The sequence below is a fragment of the Canis lupus genome, chromosome 7 (assembly GCF_003254725.2).
Source record: "Canis lupus dingo isolate Sandy chromosome 7, ASM325472v2, whole genome shotgun sequence".
NCBI classification, from domain to species: Eukaryota; Metazoa; Chordata; class Mammalia; order Carnivora; family Canidae; genus Canis; species Canis lupus.
The window spans coordinates 42,513,647-42,531,509 of NC_064249.1; the positions used below are offsets into that span (position 1 = coordinate 42,513,647).

The 17,863-nt window shown below is 51.0% G+C and overlaps 1 protein-coding gene across 1 annotated transcript; it reads left to right on the plus strand.

Annotated features, from left to right (window-relative positions):
* Window positions 1-570: 570 nt before the first annotated feature.
* Window positions 571-17,530, plus strand: SHE (Src homology 2 domain containing E). The gene is made up of 8 exons (XM_049112982.1): window positions 571-612; window positions 714-919; window positions 1,082-2,072; window positions 4,506-4,632; window positions 12,201-12,485; window positions 13,521-13,677; window positions 14,117-14,236; window positions 15,533-17,530. Exons 1-8 carry the CDS (start codon window positions 571-573, stop codon window positions 15,717-15,719), a joined length of 2,115 nt encoding a protein of 704 aa, XP_048968939.1. The 3' UTR covers window positions 15,720-17,530.
* The last annotated feature ends 333 nt before the right edge of the window (window positions 17,531-17,863 follow it).

Genomic DNA, 17,863 nt, shown 5'->3' on the forward strand with positions numbered 1-17,863 from the left:
CTGGTGGATGAATGGATAAATCAGACGTTGTGTATATATATATATATATATATATATATATATATATATGCACACACAATGTAGTAACATAACAACCTAGTAGCATAAAAGAACGGAAATATATTGCTAAATGCTACAACATGAATGAATGTCAAAAACATGATGCTAAGGAAAAGAAGCCAGACACTGAAGGCCATGTACTGTTTTGTTCCAATCATAGGAAAAGTCCAGAACAAAGTTGTAGAGGCAGAATGTAGATTAGTGGCTGGGGCGGTGGATTGCTAATGAGCACAAGGCTTCCTTTTGGGGTGGTGGAAATGTTCCAAAAGTAGATTGTGATGGCTGTACTGGAAGTATACTAACTACCTTTGTACACTTAAAACAGGTGAATTTTATGATGTGTAAATCATATCTCAATAAAGCCTTTTAAAGAAAAACTCAAGATACAGTTCCAAGAATGGCTGGTGTCAGCAAGCACCTCTTCTGCCACCCATCTCGGAGAGCATCTCGGACACAGATGAAGCTGATGGGGGGCCTGGGTCAATCAGTCCCCGTGGCTCATGGCTCGTTATGCAAGGATTTGGGACGCAGTACGGGAGCCTCCGCAGCGCGGTCAGATTTTTTCAGCTAAAAAGTCTTTAATGGCTTCGCAACGGGAAGGGTTGGCCTCTTCCAAGGTAAAGCGCACCCCCCCCCCCCCCCCGGTCCTGCAGACGTTGAGTCTCCGCTGTCCACTCCCGCCCACCACCCCCACCAAAAGTCTCGCAGACGCACCTGGCGAGAGCAAGCCACTGCCCGGGGATAACCGCGCGCCCTGCCCCCCGGAGTGGAAATGGGGGTGCGGCCTCCCAGGGGCCTCCAGCGCCCGGGTCCCGCCGCCCCTCGCCACGCAGCCTGGGGCCCGGAACCCCCGCGCCGGGTGTGCCCCGCGGCCGGGCTAGTCCACCTGCCGCCTCCGCGCCCCGGCTGCGCGCTCTGCCTCCTCGCGGCCTGCGGGCGGCGCCAGAAGGGAGGGGGATCGTCCCGGACGCCGGGGACCCTCCGTACCGCCCCCCCCCGCCCCCGCCCCCACCCCCACCAGACCGGCTGCGGCTCGCGCAGTGAGCGGACGCGGCGGCGCGCCAGGCTCGTGGCTGAGCGCGGGGGCCGCTCGGCGAGGGCGCGGGGGCTGCGGACCCGCAGGGGCCCCGGGCCGGCACGTGCAGCCGCGGCTCGTCTCCGCCCCCCCCCCCCCCGCCGCGCCCCGGCCGGAGGCGCCGACCCCGGCGGATCTGGGCGGGAGGCGCCAGCCGCCGAGGGAGGGGCCCGCCGAGGGTGGGCGGCCCGCCGTCGGTCCCCGTCCGTCGCGGCGCCGATCGTGTGTCCCCGGCGAGGGTGGGCAGGGCTGTCCCGCTCGGGGGGCCAGGGAGGGTGGCAAGAGCCCGGACGCCCCGCGGCCCGCCGCCCCGCAGAGCCCGGCCCCGGGCCCCACCCCGCCGGGCTGCGCGCCGGCCGGCGGGGGACGCGGAACAGCCCCGGGGAATGAGGCGGCCTCGGCCCCTGGCGCCCCTCCGCGTGTGCGCCGCGCCCCTCGCCCGCCTGCCCCGCGGGCCCCCCCCATGGCGGCCCGGTGGTTCAAAGAGTTCCCGCTGAACCTGAAGACGGCGTCCGAGCGCGCCCGGCCCGGTGGCGGCGGAGGCCGACTGCGCAAGAACTCGGAGGCGGGCGGCGCCGGGCCGGCCCCGGGCAAGGGCCGTAAGAACTCGGCGGCCGAGCTGGGGAGCGGCAGGGCGGGCGTCGGCGCCCCCAGGGACAGCCGGCCGCCCCGGGAGAGCCTGCAGGGCCTGATCCAGGCCGCCGCGGGCAAGGGCCGCAAGAACTCGCGGGCAGCGGACGACGAGCAGCACCGGGGCGTGGCCAGGAGCGCGGGCTGCAGCTCCTACATCGGCAGGCTCGTCAAGGTGGACGCTCAGGAGAAGAGCGGCAAGAGCAGCGCCAGCAGCACCAGCAGCTGCTCCTCGTCCGCGTCCTCGTCTCCGGCCTCCCTGGGCCCCGAGCTGGACAAGGGCAAGATTGGAAGGCAGCCAGAAACGGTGAGAACGCAGCCCCCGGGGGCCGCCTGTGCCCCCCCGCGTTGCCCCCCTGTGCCCGCCGTGGACACCCCCCTTCCCCGTACCCTCCGCCATACCCCGCCGAAGCGGACAGCGGGAGCGACCCCAGAGCACCTACTGAGCCCCGTGCTTCTCTGTACCCCGAGAAGGTAACTGTGTGCTTCCCTGCAACATCTGGTGACAAGGGACCATTGCACTGGTTCCATTCTTTTTTATCTTGAAAAATCCTCGTTCTAAGGATGAGGGACTCTCCGGAAACGTACTATCCATTTAATTTTGTTAGCCGTTTAGAAGAGTAATTGAGACATCCTTGTTTTGTTAAATTTGACCCCCTGATAAATGTGGTTTATTTTAATTTCGAGATCCAGGGGACTGCGGAGCCAGATCTGTGTATACATTCATGCTTCTTGAGCAGGAGTCTATGGACTTGAGAGCTTCTGGGAAGGGTTGACCGCACCCACCCAGCCCCTCCTCTGCTACCATGGAAGGCTGGTGCCGCTTCCCAGCGCTGGCTTCTCGGGCTGTGCCAGCAGCTTTGATTCCTCCCCTGCCTATTTTGCAGCAGCACAAGGAGAAGCCACCCAGGGCTTCGTGGGCTGCAGAGGGTACAGAGTGGGACCAGGAAATGCCCCTAAGGAAATCACACAGCAGAAGAGAAGGTGTTTCCTGCTTCTTACGCCCCAGAGGTTTTCTGGTTGCTGTCCAGTGCGAGGCTCTTAAGGAGCATGACCCTGTAAGGAGACCCACTCCATCTAAGATTTTTTTTTTTGAGTAAGGGAGAAATTATGAGCAGGGTGGAGGGGTGGAGGTAGAGAGAGAGAGAGAGAGAGAGAGAAGCAGACTCCCCGCTGAGCAGGGAGCCCATTGTGGGGTTCCACCCCAGGACCCCGGGATCATCACCTGAGCCGAAGGCAGATGTTTCACTGACTGAGCCCCCCAGGCGCCCCCAGAAATCAGGAGGAGCTTCCAGACCCCAGCCCAGGCTGTCACTTCCTGTCATAGGAACCTTAGCTTTCTCTTGCCTGGGCTGGAACACACAGCATGCCCTGCAGGCACATGCCATGTGTGTCTACACTGGGCACTTCATACCCCCACTTCTTCTTTACACAGATATTTACAGGGTGCCTGTGCTGTGCTGGGCACCAGGGTGGGGGAGAGGTAGAAAGATGACCAAGGACCCAGCTCACCCACATATTAGCCACCGGTCTCCCTGACTGTTGGACTCCATCTAAGCAGATCTAAGCACCGTGCAGCCATGGGCGAGAGCTGCACTCCACAGCCCTCTGTTCCTGGGAATGCAGGACGCATGTGGAGGAGTGAGGGCTGCTCAGGTGCTCTGCAGTGGCTGCTGGGCATCCCTCCTGGGTGTCCGCCATTTCGTAGGCCATCCCCTTCCAGGCAGGTTGGCCCCTCTCCTCATTTCTCCCTGTTCCTCTGAATTTCTCCAGCTAGCTCCAGTGATGCTTCTCGGTGTGTCCACGAACTGTCTGGCAAGTGTGATCGGACGTTGAAGGAGGACCTGCAGCTTCCTCCCTTCATTTTGATTCACCTTCTCTTGCCCTTCTGTTCTGATTTCTGTCCTTCTCTTTGGCTGCAATAAGTTGTTTCTACCCTCCCAGCTGTTTGCAGTGGAGCCACATGGATAACAGGTCAAGGGCTGTGCTGTTTGTTTCCCATATAATTCCCACAAAACTCCTCCTCCCTCAGAAGAGCCTATGAAGCTCAGGCTCCCTAGCCTGGACTGTCACCCACACTGAACACACCACATTCTAGGTACATTTTCTGTTTTTGGAAGGTTAGAGGCTCTCTGCCGCAAATGCTAACCAAAACTCTGTGAGGATCTGTCTGCCCATGAGTTATTGAACTGAGGACTCCCCTGGTTCTCCTCAGGTCTGACTAGTTCTTAGACTTCTTATGAAGCTTTCTGTTTGGAGGTGTTACAGGCAAGAAACGGGCTCTCGCCAGGCTGGTAGACTCTCAGTAGTCACTGGATGACCGGCTGACCTGCATCTAGATTGCTCACCAGGTTGGCATTAAAAAGACCAAAATTATGGGGAAGCTGGTAGACTAAGTTCATTTTGTTCTGCTCTACGGTGACAGCGTCCTCCACTCCCACCCCCCACCCCCCCACCCTGCCGCCAGCAAACACATTACTGTTTGGGAGAGAGCTGGATGGAGAGATGCTGGGGCACAAGCAAGAGCTTGGGTGAATGGTGGCCAGTCAGTTATACCACCAGAATCAGTCAGATGTTTGCCCACTTGATAATGTGGATAGTTACATGATCCAGTGCAAATGCCATTTACAGCTGGCTGGAAACCTTGACTCAAGTCTGCAGACCCGTAGTCACCATCTTGATACCAGCAGCCATTCTGGTGCTTGATAACCCGGCAGCTCTCCTCTCTGGTTCTCTTAAGGTCATCATTTTAGAAGACTATGCTGACCCTTATGATGCCAAAAGGACGAAGGGTCAAAGGGACGCAGAGAGAGCAGGAGAGAATGATGGCTACATGGAGCCCTATGACGCACAGCAAATGATAACAGGTTTGTAACTGGGAACATGGGTGGACCCAAGTCTCACACGCTGGCAGTGACAGCTGCTGACCTGCGTATTTGGGGAAGAGGGATAACAGGGCTGAACCAGACCTTGTCAACTGGAAGTAAGAGAAGTCGGACCCAGAAGTAAGGTCAAAATATCTAGTTAACTTCCTTTATGGTTTTATATCCTTTGGTGTCAGAATTTGCAGGATCTTTAAAGTTTTTCTGATTCTGTACAAAATGATACTTGTGAGTTTGCTTAGAACGTGACGTTCAGTGTTGAGATTGTTTATATGCATTTCTTGGCCACTTTGAAAGCTTTGACATTCGTCATGGAAGTTGAGACTCTCGAAATGCCGAGGAACTAATACACACTTAGAGGATTTCATGTTGTTGGAAGGTACGCACATGACCCCGCGTTAGCAGTGGAAGATTGATTTCTCAAGAAGCTCTACAACATTGGAGCAAAAAAATTAAATACTAATCAATGTGAGCTGAGCCATGCAACGCAAACCTTCTAAAATCAAACTCAACTGATCCTGTAGCTTTTCAGGTCGGAACATTCTCACTTGAGCAGAGCAATTACCCTGTCATTTTTTTTTTTAATTTTATTTATTTATTCATGGGAGACACACACACAGAGGGAGGCAGAGACATGGGCAGAGGGAGAAGCAGGCTCCATGCAAGGAACCTGATGTGGGACTCGATCTCGGGTCTCCAGGATCACACCTTGGGCTGCAGGCGGCGCTAAACTGCTGCGCCACCGGGGCTGCCCTCACTCTGTCATTTTTAGTGTTAGACCTTTCCCTTTTATTCATAATTCTCTTTAAGGTCATGTATATGATACTTAAAAATAACATGAACTAAGTTATTTAGATATGTTTGTGGAATTTAAATAGTTTATTCACCCAGTTTTTTCTTAAATGGTCTTCAATCCATAGTGACAAATGTTTTTCTGAGAGCTGAGCCATTGCTCCCTTCTCTGAGTGTTTCGTGCCTGGAGAAGGACTCGGCCACATGCTCAAGACTCTGTCCCCCCCATTTAGAGACAGATTGAAAAGCTGTCAGGGCACAGGCTTCACAGGCATGGTCCAAGGCGGTGAGTACAGAGAAGTCAGCATCCTGGAAGGGTCAGGGCAGGCTTCAGAATGAAAATGAGCCACAGCAGGAAAGGGGCGCCGCGTCCTGCTTCCCTGCTCACAGAGATAAGACTGTGCTCTGGGAGGGTGTACCCTGGCCAGTCTGTGACCCTGAAGGTCACTGGACTGTGACCTCTAATGAAATCTGTAAATGAAAGGAAGTGAAAATGAACTTAGTCAGAATTTTAAAAAATATCAGCGGCTTTGAAAGAAATAGGGGAAAAGATTTAGTTTTACATGAAATTAAGGGAAAAAATACTCTATAAAAGAAAAGAAGACTTAATTTTGATTTATTTTTCTTTTGTCCTTTAGTTTTTATTCTTCTCTCTTTTACCAGAATAAGTAGTTTATCTACACTGTCCCAGCTGTTTATTTCTGGGGCCACACTGATAATAGGGGGAAATGCCCTGCTTTTTTCCCCCCTATATAATCCCCATAAGACTTGGTGCTTATGGACTCCAGGAGACTCCCCTTGGTACAAAATCAGAGACTCTGACTTGCCTGTGCTCATAGATTTTTTAAGAAATAGCAGAAATCAGAACCCAGATCTCCCCACTCCCGATCGAGTGGTCTGCCTCCTATACCATGTCGTCTCTGCCCATGTTGGAAATGGTGTAAGCAAACGCACTTCATGCTTTCCACGTGAGTAAGGCATCTTTCCACTCAGACTCACGAAGACGGTTGTACTGAAAAGTCAGAATCGTCCAACATGAAGTAATGATAATAATAGTGGTTAATATTTGAGCATTTATTAAGTGCCAGGCTCTGTTTACAATTTTTTAAAAAGGTTTCGTTTATTTATTCATGAAAGACACAGAGAGAGAGGGCGGCAGAGACACAGGCAGAGGGAGAAGCAGGCTCCATGCACGGAGCCCGACGCGGGACTCAATTCCGGGTCTCCAGGATCACGCTCTAGGCCAAAGGCAGGCACTAAACCACTGAGCCACCCAGGTTTCCCCCTCTGTTTACAATTTCTGTGAATACATTTATTTAGGAATGTAAGAGTATCCAATTGGAGAATAAATTTATTAAACATCTAAACTACTAATTTTTTAAAAAATTGATAGCTTATTTTGTTTTAAGAAAATCCATGAATTTGTCTCCTTTAAAATCTATATCAAAGAGTCTGTCTCAGATCAGTAGAGAATACACCTCCTATTCTACCCACACACCCCACAGCTGGACAGAATAACAGGAAGTGAGTTTATCGGAAGCTGGAAATAAAAGATTTGCTGCTGGGGATTTTTTTTTGTTTTTGTTTTTGTTTTTAACCTACCTTTTCAGTTTGCTCCTTTATGCTTGGTTGTCATGTCCAATTTCAGAAATGTTTCTTATTTCTTGAAAACATTAGAGACATTTCTTTAATTTGGGCATTTTTCAGGACATGGACAGGCCCTAGCAAACACCAGCCCCTGTCCTGCCTTGCTGGCCCCCACGAGGTGAGGGTAGCACACCTGATTCAATGCTGTTCATAATATTATCTTACAACATCTAACAAATACTTGTTAGGTATTTATTTATCAGGTACCAGGCCCTGTGCTGGGCTCTGGGCATCCAGGAAACAAGACCCACGTGACCCAAGTCCTTGTGATCCGACCTTACAACCCAAGAGGCAAACAGACAAGGAAATATGTCCTGGAGAAGTGCGAGTGCCATGAAATACAGAGTGAGAATCACCGTCTGCATCAGGCAACAGACGAATAGACAGAAAAGGCATTTATTAACTTCCTGTGGTCCAGTAACTATGGGAGCCAGACTCCCTGGATCCCCCCACAAAACTTTGCTCTTAACTTTAAAAGCTAAAGGATCTATACATTTATGAATAAATCCTCTCTTAGATTTACCCAAAGGATTGTTCATAAAAAGATAGGATTATGAATATAAGGCAGTATTATTGTAAACCTCTCTGTTGTTCTGCTTACGTATATTTTAGCTAAATAATTAGCAGAAATATTCTATCTATTGAGTATGATGAGTTCTGGCTGCCAAATGAAAACTTTAGCACCGGAAGGGTCTTGAGCCATCTGCTGAGACCATATCGTTTGGTAGGAAAACTGCTTCCAAGCTGGCATCCTGTACGTTGGTGCCAGGCTTACCATCCAGCTGCCTAAATCCTACAGCTCTGTATGGTGGTGGTAGAAGTCGCCAGCCCGCAGTGAGGGTGCCGAAGTTCGGAACCATTCCACAATGTGTCCGCGTGGAGAGTGCAGACATTGGGTCATCCGTGTCTGCTTTTACTTGCCATACCCCGTCTCAGGTGATTTTAAGTTTTATTTTTGCCTACAAATGGTTTTTGTTGGCTTGTCCAAATAGTCAAATCTAAAGGATGACCTCAGTGTTGGGGTGTCCCTTTAAAAAATCCGTTTTGGAAAAAAAATAGACTTTTTGATTTATCTAATTTGTCTACTTCTTGTAAAACTTTGAATTTCAGAGCTCCTAGATTATATCTGCTTTTGTTCAGATCTTTAGATTTATTTGATAAGGAAATATTCAAATCATTTATTTTTTAGGGAGAGCTAGGGGAGGGGCAGAGGACAGAGACTCCCCTCTAAGCTTGGAACCCAAGTTGGGGCTCGATCTAATGACCCTGAAATGACCTGAACCAAGATCACAACCTGAGCCAAAATCAAGAGTTGGTCACTTAACCAACTGAGCCACCGAGGTACCCCTATTCATTTTAAATAAAAAATGAGAGTATTAATGAAAGATGTGACCAAGGGCACCTGGGTGGCTCAGTGGTTGAGCGTCTGCCTTCAGCTCAGGTTGTGATTGATCCAGGGTCCTGGGATCGAGTCCCACATCGGGCTCCCTACAGGGAGCCTGCTACTCCCTCTGCCTATGTCTCTGCCTCTCTCTGTGTGTCTCTCATGAATGAATAAATAAAATATTTTTTAAAAGATTTTCACTTGAAACAGCCCTTTTCTGATTCTGAGGGAAAAACAGCCTCTGAGTCTGTAAGTTTATCGTTTTGTAAGCATTGTGAGATGGGACGGGAAAGGTGCATTATAGAAATGTGATTAACATTCTGTGTGAACTCTGGGGTGGAAAGGCAGGGGCCCGGGGAGCTGGCTATAAACGGCTCCCCTGACCATGCACGGCCTCAGTTTATTCACCTGTGAAAATGGGCTCACACATTTCTCAGTGCATCACACAGATAGCTTCACGAAGATGCTGGTGTAACACACCTGGTGCACGCATGTCCAATGCATGGAGTCATTCCTTAGACACTCCAGAGAGAACTGCATTTTCCAAGAGAATTGCAGACAAGCGTAGAGGAATAGTAATTGCCAACTGCTGTCAGCTTTAGTAAGGGTCTTGCATGGGCCCAGGCCAGCCCAGCAGGTGGTGTTTATCTACGGCCACCACGGTGTGTTGTCGCCGAGGTAAATGGCCTCTATCATCGGAGCAGAGCCGGGGCGTAGCTTCCTCTGGCTGTTTCCTCCTCCTCAGCCCTGTTTCCTCTCAGAGCCAGCTCTCCACGTCAGGGGCTGCTCTCCCCCAGGAAGGTCGGAGCGCGGCTCCAGGATTGTTTCTGTTTCTATGGCGCCACAGGCTGAGGGCGGCCAGGTGCTGGGGTGGACGGGGGCCGGGGAAGGGAGGGTGTGCTCAGGCCCTGCTTTCCCCTAATTAAACATTGTTTTCAAGGTGATAATACCTCGCAAATTTTGTCCCACCCCAGGGCCATCCCAGGAAGGAGCATGGCCGGCCACACACTCCCCGGGGATTGGGCTCACAGGCCACCCCAAGGACGAGGAGGGCAGGGCCTCCCCTCCTGCACACACACACACGTGATGACAACCCAAGGTCCTAATTATTGACCATCGTTTCAACACAAACATTGAAATTTCCTGGTGATCAGGACTCTGGTCTTTTTTTTTTTTTTTTTTTTTTTAAGATTTTATTTATTCGTGAGAGACAGAGAGAGAGGGAGAGAGGCAGAGACAGGCAGGGGGAGAAGCAGGCTCCATGCAGGGAGCCCGATGTGGGACTTGATCCCGGGACTCCAGGATCAGGCCATGGGCTGAAGGCAGATGCTAAACCATTGAGTCACCCAGGGATCTGGACTCCGGTCTTAAGGTTGGAATCAAGTCTCTGTTTCTTTCAGCTGGGGCAGAGGTGAGGACCGTGGGAAAGGTGACCCCCGTGGCACCAGGCAGCCCAGACCAAGGACAGACTTGGGTTTTGATCAGAAACTTAAAATTTCTAAATTCACCCTTTGAATTATTTTGTGTTTTCTCTTTCCTCTTTCTTAGCTCTATAGAAACGTTCTTTAAAAAAAAAAAATTCCAGCCCTATCTTACTGGACCAGGAGCAGAGTGTTTTTCATTCTCTGTAACTTGGTCTAGAATAATGGAAAGGAGGCTTAGGATTGAAAGTCAAGAGGCAGGACAGAGAGGCAGCCCTGTGTCCTGCCCGGCTCTCGACAGGGCATCAGACAACTCCAGACACCACTTGGATGTGGGGGATTCAGACCTGGGGGAGCCCCTGTCCAATGACAGGATGGCCGTGGAGGGAAGGCCAGATGGGAGCTCTGGGGCCCAGGAAGGGTGCGGGTGCTTCTGGGGCTTCGCTTCCCAGGAGAATCCTGGGCCCTAGAGCTGCTGAATTGGGGTCCTGGTGACGGGCCGGGCCTCAGGGCGCTCTGGCAAGCTGTGGATGTGAGGTGTCAGGTTGGAGCTAGCTACATTCAGGGCCCCGTTCAGAATTAGAACCTAATCCTGAAGCCAGTGTCACCCTTTTGGATTTAGGGTCCTGGTTTTCCTACTTTACCTTGAATGTTTCATTTGTCATCCCCTCCTTGGGACGGAAGTCAGTAAGTCTACTCCCCAATGTCGCCAAGCCTGTTTCAAGTGACTGGCCCTTTCGTGCTCATCTGGCCTCTCCCTCTGTTTCTTTGCTGACACTTCTCCCTCCGCCCACCCGGACAACAGCAGCAACCTCCTCCTATGTAGAGGATAGGGAAGGAGTCCCCACACGGCCACAGACTTTGGAGACTCACTGCTGGGCCTGGGGGCTGTCCCAAGCCACCCGTACCTGGTCGGTAGACCGTTGAGAGCTCACAGGGCTGGAGCAGTGCCCCGAGTTGCTTGCACTTAGGAAGGTTCTAGACTGTATCCAGGTGGGCAGATTGGAGGCCTCGTGGTGGGCGGTTAGAAGAAATGCAGCACACTCTGGGGCCAGGCTCCAGCTCTAAGGCCTGTGGATCCCAAGCTGGCCAGTCCCACACACTGCTGGCTCCAGCCTGCTGAGGCAGCTTAGCCCCTGCTTGGTTTTTGGATCCTTTACTTCCAATGAAACACAGACATAATCCATGTGACCGTTTGTTTTTTTTTTTAATTTTTATTTATTTATGATAGTCACACAGAGAGAGAGAGAAAGAGGCAGAGACACAGGCAGAGGGAGAAGCAGGCTCCATGCACCGGGAGCCCGACGTGGGACTCGATCCCGGGTCTCCAGGATCGCGCCCTGGGCCAAAGGCAGGCGCCAAACCACTGCACCACCCAGGGATCCCTCCATGTGACCTGTTACACAGCATAAGATGCATGGCATGTGGAGCATCCTGAACTGTTCATCCTTGCCTTTACAACTTGTGCATTTGGAGCGTGGCACGTCCACCCTTCTGCTCCCTGGCCCTATGTTCCCTCCTGGCCTCTGTCCTCTGAGCCCCTCTCTCGCTTCCCCTGGGGTCCCCGCCCTGTATCTCCACTCAGGCAGGTTCCTCCACTGGAAGTGACCTCCTCTGTCACAGTAAACCCACCTTCCATTTCTCTTCCACTTGGAGTCAGTCCAAGCACAGTGGCTTCTGGAGCCCAGCTTCCTGCTCTTGCATCCAGGCTCTGCCACATTTGGGTTTGGACGGTTACCCTAAACTCTGCACTTCAACTTTCTCTTCTGTAAAATTAGGGAAATAACGGTACCCGCTTTGTCGGGCAGTTGTGAAAATCGGTGCACCCAAGACGATGTTAGCTGTTTCTCTTCATCCTGCAGTGATCAGCCTGTCACGTATTATTTGTGAGTGTGTCTGGCTCCCAGTCTTTTGAAACCACCTAGAAGTCCAGAACTCCATCCAGCGTAGGTAAACCTCTGCCATCAGGGTATGTGGCCCAGTGCTGGGAACACGGCAGACAGCTCTTCTTACAATACTATGGTCTCAGCTTTCTAGGCCAGTGGCACCCCAGGGCCATGGGGCAGGTACCCTGTGGCCATGTCCCTTCCCACTCGCAGCTGGGGGCCCCAGAGGCACGTGTGTTCAGGTGCTTCCTGCTCATCGGGCCCGGCTGCGTACCTGGCTCAGGTGCCTGGAGGAAGGTGTTGGGCACACTGCGGAGTGAGCTCCGTGTTCTCTGCCACCTCTATCCAGACAGCGGGAGCTCGGTTCATTAGGGGCTTCCTAGGCCTTTTCCTGTGAAGGTTTTGTCTGTGGTGTGTTTTCAGAAATCCGACGCCGAGGTTCAAAGGACCCCCTGGTGAAGGCTCTCCAGCTGCTTGAGGGTGCCTGTGAGCTGGGCGAGAACAGCGCGAAAACGGAGACTTTGGCCAAGAGACGGAGCTCAAAGGAGCTCCTGGGGAAGCCTCCCCAGCTGTACGACACGCCCTACGAGCCAGCAGATGCAGCTCCTGACCGGAGGGCACGGCTGCCCGTGGAGGACGAGAGGCCAGCGGCCGAGTACGAACAGCCCTGGGAGTGGAAGAAGGAGCAGATTGCGCGGGCACTGTCAGGTGAGGGTCCCCCGCCCCGCACTCCCCTGGCCTTCCTCCCTGCGGCCCCTGCGCCTGCACATCCGAGGGCCTGAGATTGCACCTGTGCCTTTGGCGGCTGAAAACTCCCAGTCCGATGGCTGCCTGCTTGCCTGCCCCTAGGCTCTGAGGTTGGAGCAGCTCTTACCAGCTCCTCCGCGGTGCTCCCCCCCAGAGCCAACGACGTTCCTCCTTAGACGATGGCAATACCGGGTCAGCACATCACGGACCGACCGGTGCTTGGGGGCTGCCGAACTCGCTTGTTTTTCTGTCAATAATCGTCCTACGGGAATCTTTCTCTGAGAGCGAGTATGTAGAATGACGGCAGAGGGGGTTAATGAGCAGGGTCAGTAGAGGGAGGGATATTCTTCCTTTTGCTTCTCCCAGGGTGTAGCTTTTCTGCCTGGCTGAAACCTTAGGAACACAGACCCTCCTTTTCCTTGGATTTAAAAGAGGGATGCCCGTTCCATCCCCCGATAGAGCAGGCTGCTATGGCTGGAGCGTAGAGGGGCAGGATGCCTGACCGCCAGCACCTGAGGCCATCGGCTTGAGTCCCGTGGCCTGTGGCCCCATGGGCACTGGCTCTCCCGCAGACGCCAGCCCCTGCGGCTCCAGACTGTCTGTGTTCTGTCCGGCCCAGGTGCCAGAGTGGCTATCATCCCATAGTTTTTGCTTCCAAGTGCAGTTCTCTGTTTTAATGATTTCATAGTAAAAACTGCTTCTTTGGTTTCATAGAATGAGATGCTCTTTTTTTCTTCTAAATATATTGAAGTAGAAGTTTTTAGAAGTACATGCCCATGTGTCCTGGCACCCCCACCCCACGCATCTCCCCACATGGGAGATGGGCATGTCCCAGGAAGGTGGCCATGGAGGACATCTGCGGTCAGGGTATCTGCAGGGCACTCCTGCTGTTATGATGGGGCTTCCTTCCTAAGCTGAGCCAGGCAAGGGGGTGTTTTCTCCAATGTGCACACGGGCCGCCCTGGGGGCTCTGAGGTGAACAAGCCCTCTTTCCAGTCCAGTTTGAAGGCTCTGACCGACCTTCCGTCAAGGAGGACACAGTGAAGCAGCACCAGCGGCAGAAAAGCTGGACGCAGAAGATCCTGAAGCCAGCTGCCTCAGACCACAGCGAGGGCGAGAGGGTGGACCCAGCCCTGCCACTGGGGAAGCAGCCGTGAGTGTCCTCCTCGCGCACGCCCCACATGAGGGCTGGGGCCTGCCCTCGAGGTGGGGGAACCTCGCCCATGTCACAGGATTATTTTCGTTCATGAGTTCAAGTCTGGGTGGGGCTAATATTATTAGTGAAAACCAGTCTCCAAAGCCCATTTTGTGCAGAATAGAAAGTGCACTGCATCCTAAGAGCCCGGCTTTAAATTTCATTTTCTGGTACAGGCTGAACACTTAAATGACACCAGCTCTATTAAGTCCCTTTCACAGGATCGATAGGTTTTGTGCCCAGGATCACCCACACCCGTACCTTGTCCTGTCTGAACATGAAGCAGGGTCCAGATCAGGCTATTGAGCTTCCCCCAGAACTGCATTAGAAACAGTCCTCTGTGGAGCGGGGCCCTGTCAGGGTCTGTATTTTGACAATGGTGCCTCCCCCTTTACAGTTGGTATCATGGTGCCATCACCCGTGCAGAGGCCGAGAGTCGACTCCAGCCCTGCAAAGAAGCTGGTTATCTGGTTCGAAACAGCGAGTCGGGGAACAGCAAGTACTCCATTGCACTGAAGTGAGTGCGGGAGCTGCGTGGGGCTTCACAGAAGGGGCAGGGAAGGGGGCGGTTGGGGTGAGGAGCATAACGAGTGGCCTTTCATCTCAGGCACAGGACCTGTCAGAAAAGACCAATGTGATGGGGGTTCTCAGGGTGCATATTGCCAGGAGACGCAGCGCCCTTGCTGGAACTGTGGGATGGGATGTGAGAGGCTCAGGTTGGCGAGCCCGTTGGGAGGGAGGTAGATGCCCCATAGTCTCCTGTGATAATGTGGGCCTCTCTTGTCCCTGTTTGTGCTGAACGTTCCCTGACCCATGAGGTCCAGCAGAGATAATCCTGACAAAAAGAGAGTTTCCAACAAGACAGATTGGTGGTTCTCTTATTCTCTAGCATCTGTAACTTTCAGATCCTTGATGTCAAAATGCCATGTGCAGTTTTGATACCAGTTTCTTGTGGGGAAGGAGGAAACGCTGACTTGCTGTTACTTCCCTGTTTAATTGAACCAGAACGTTCATTCTTGCACGAGGGGCCTGGTGGAGCTTGTATTATGGAAATTCTCGCTGCCCTGTGGGCTCAGCGGTGCTGTGTTGGAGGATCATTGTCAAAGCCCTACCAGAGTTTCCTTCCTGAGGAAGCTAAGCCCCTGCAGCTGAAACAATCAGACAGGCTGGGGGTGTTTGAGCAACGTGGCTTGCAGAGCAGGGCCAGCCAGCAGATACACAATACCAGGAATAGCTCTGCCGTGTTCCTGAAACAGGGCTTGTGGGGTAGATCTTGGGCCTTAATATACAACTAGAACAGCCTTCCAATGTGGGGGTGGGAGGGGAGGGAGGAGGAAACTGGGTTGGTTTTGTTGTTGTTGTTGTTGTTGTTGTTGTTATTATTACTATATTATCTGGGGGAGGGAAGAGGGCAGTAAACCTTATGTGTCCTTGTCCCATGACCAAGAAGGTTTTTTTTTTTTTTTTTTTTTTAAAGGTGGGTTTTTAAAGGTGGGTTTAAACCTCACATTTGTAATCTGGCAATTCAGAAGACAGGGGAACTGGGCTTTGGTTTTCTTCGTCTTTTTTGGTCCAGTCCCTGATGCCTTGTGTGTATGAAGGACAAACAACGCAAGATGCCCCACCATAGCCAAGGACTTCAAGGCCCTCTGTGATCCCCCTAGACTGCACAGTGTGTTTCTGTTGGCATCTGTGACCGTTCCAGGGACAGGACGGGCAAGACTGCCTGTGACTGTGGCCAACACGGTTGTCAGTGGGGTGGGACCCCTGGCCACCTCATTCACAGCTCCTCCTTGGTTTTGTTTTGGTCTAGGACTAGTCAAGGGTGTGTCCACATCATAGTGGCCCAGACCAAGGACAACAAGTACACACTGAACCAGACGAGCGCAGTCTTCGACAGCATCCCTGAGGTTGTACACTACTATTCCAATGAGAAGCTGCCTTTCAAGGGGGCAGAACACATGAGCTTACTCCACCCTGTGCACAGCAAGCTTCACTAGAGAGCCCGCCAGCAACGGCCCTGGCTGGTCACCCCCACCCCCCTGAGAAGGGTGTCAGCACCCAGCCAGCAGCAGGGGATGAGACTACGCCACAGTCGTCGGTGGGAAGTGGGTGTCTCCATCCAGAAGTCAAAATCTTTGGCCTTACATCCATTCTGTGACACTTGGTTACTGACCAAGTGGCTTTTCTGCAATAAGAAGTCATAATTTACCAGGTGCCTCCTCTCTCTGGAGTAGGCAGGTGGAGGGTGAGTCCGGGAATATTAAGGTTTTCCAAAAATGTACTTGTTTTTACCTGAACACCTGGTCTCTAAACAAACCAACACAAATGCAATTGGCTTTTATGTAAGGCAATAAAAAATGGTCATGTGGACCAGAAGAGCATGTATCACGGATCCGTCCTGGGGAAAAAGGATGAATAGTGGAAAACAAGTGCACAGTGGACGACTTGGAGAAAATGTCCTGCTTCAGCTCTGGAGTCCATGGAAATTCAACTCTCAAGAGATTATTCTGTTGCTCAGCCTTCTAAGAAAGTTTGTTTCCTCCATCTCTGTGGACTTTTTCACCATTATCATCAATATAAACATAAGTAGGAAGGAAGATGCCCCTGATTGAAGAATCCGCAATATAGATTAAGCATTGGTAGCATTATAATTCTGAATTATAGAATAAAATAATGATTTAATTCTTGATTTTTTAAAAATCTGAAAATTTGCACAGCTCAACTTATTGCATAATTATACAGAGCTTCTAAATCTTTCATTTCACCTTCGGACATTTCAGTTGTTAGGGTATGGTTTTTAATTTTGGTCCCCCCATTAGATTTACCTTGTATTTCAGAGTAAATTTTAAATATACGTACCTCTGTCCTAAGGATCTGAGTGCCTGAACTGGGTCTATAACACCTGCAGCTGCTCTTTGCAGAATGACCAGTTCACATTGTATACAAATGGTTTTGAAGACTGAGGTTCCTCTACTACTCCTTAAGATATTAAATTAATACTCATAGTATTATCATCCTTATGGATATTGCCAGTTTACTTACTGTGAAAATAAAAATAAACCATGAGACTGGCATTCTGTGAGGAGGCCCCAGCAAGTGGCCAAGAATGACAGCTGAGCAGGTGCTTCTGTCTCTGGCTTTGCTGTGTGGCTTTCAGAACTGATCCAGATGCAAGTGCGCTGCCATTCATGAAAAGTTCACTTTTGTAGCTTCTTTTAAATACATGAAAAAGGTTGATTTGGTTCATTTTTAGGAAAGTATATCTTTCTAGTTCTTAGTTATCATTTTATTATTATGGTTAGTAAATACCTGCTTCTTTATTCAATTAAGGTTGTAGCCAAACAGTTGTGTGATCTTTGATTTAAAAAATTTGAGAGGAACTTTTTCTTAACTGAATCTCAATGATTTTATTAATAGGGTGTCTGTTTTTTAAATACTGATAGAATTTTTTAAATGTGTATTAGTTCATGTGTGACATCTTTAGTCCAGATTTCTAAAAATTTTTAGCATCTATTAGTTCCAATTCCATTCAACAAATATTTATTATCTTCCATATACAAATAATTCATTTATTAAACTTATTTTTAGTTCGACATTTTAGAAGTGAAAGCTTATTTTTTAAACTTATTCTACAAAATATAGCAGTTATCCTAATTTTAATAAATGCTAAAAAGCCTTGTCAAGTTTTCCGTGTGCACTCGATGTTTGTTGGCCCATTCCCAGCAATGGTGACGAATGTATAACAAAACACCATCTTGAAAGCAAACCTGATGCATTAGGTATTTATTAAACTTCTATTGTATGCTCAGTATTGTGCTTTCTCCACACTGGTTCCCTGGACAGTTATATCATTTTATTTGTGTCATTGAAAGTAAAGATGTGGAGTTTGTATGTGGTCCGGGTCCTACACAGCAACGCAGGGGCTGGAAGAAGAAACGTACATTAGAGCTGAGCTGCCATGTTCTTCCTGGGGTTCTGAGCCTCTTGACAGAAGCAGGGGCTTAACTGTGGCTGTGGCAGCGCAGGCGCCCTGTGCTCAGAAGACAGGCCGGGCAGGTGTCCCTTGCAGGCGTCCCTGATGGCTTCCTCTGGAGGCCTCCTGGACCAGCTGATCTGAACCGCAGACACCTTTCCTCTTGGA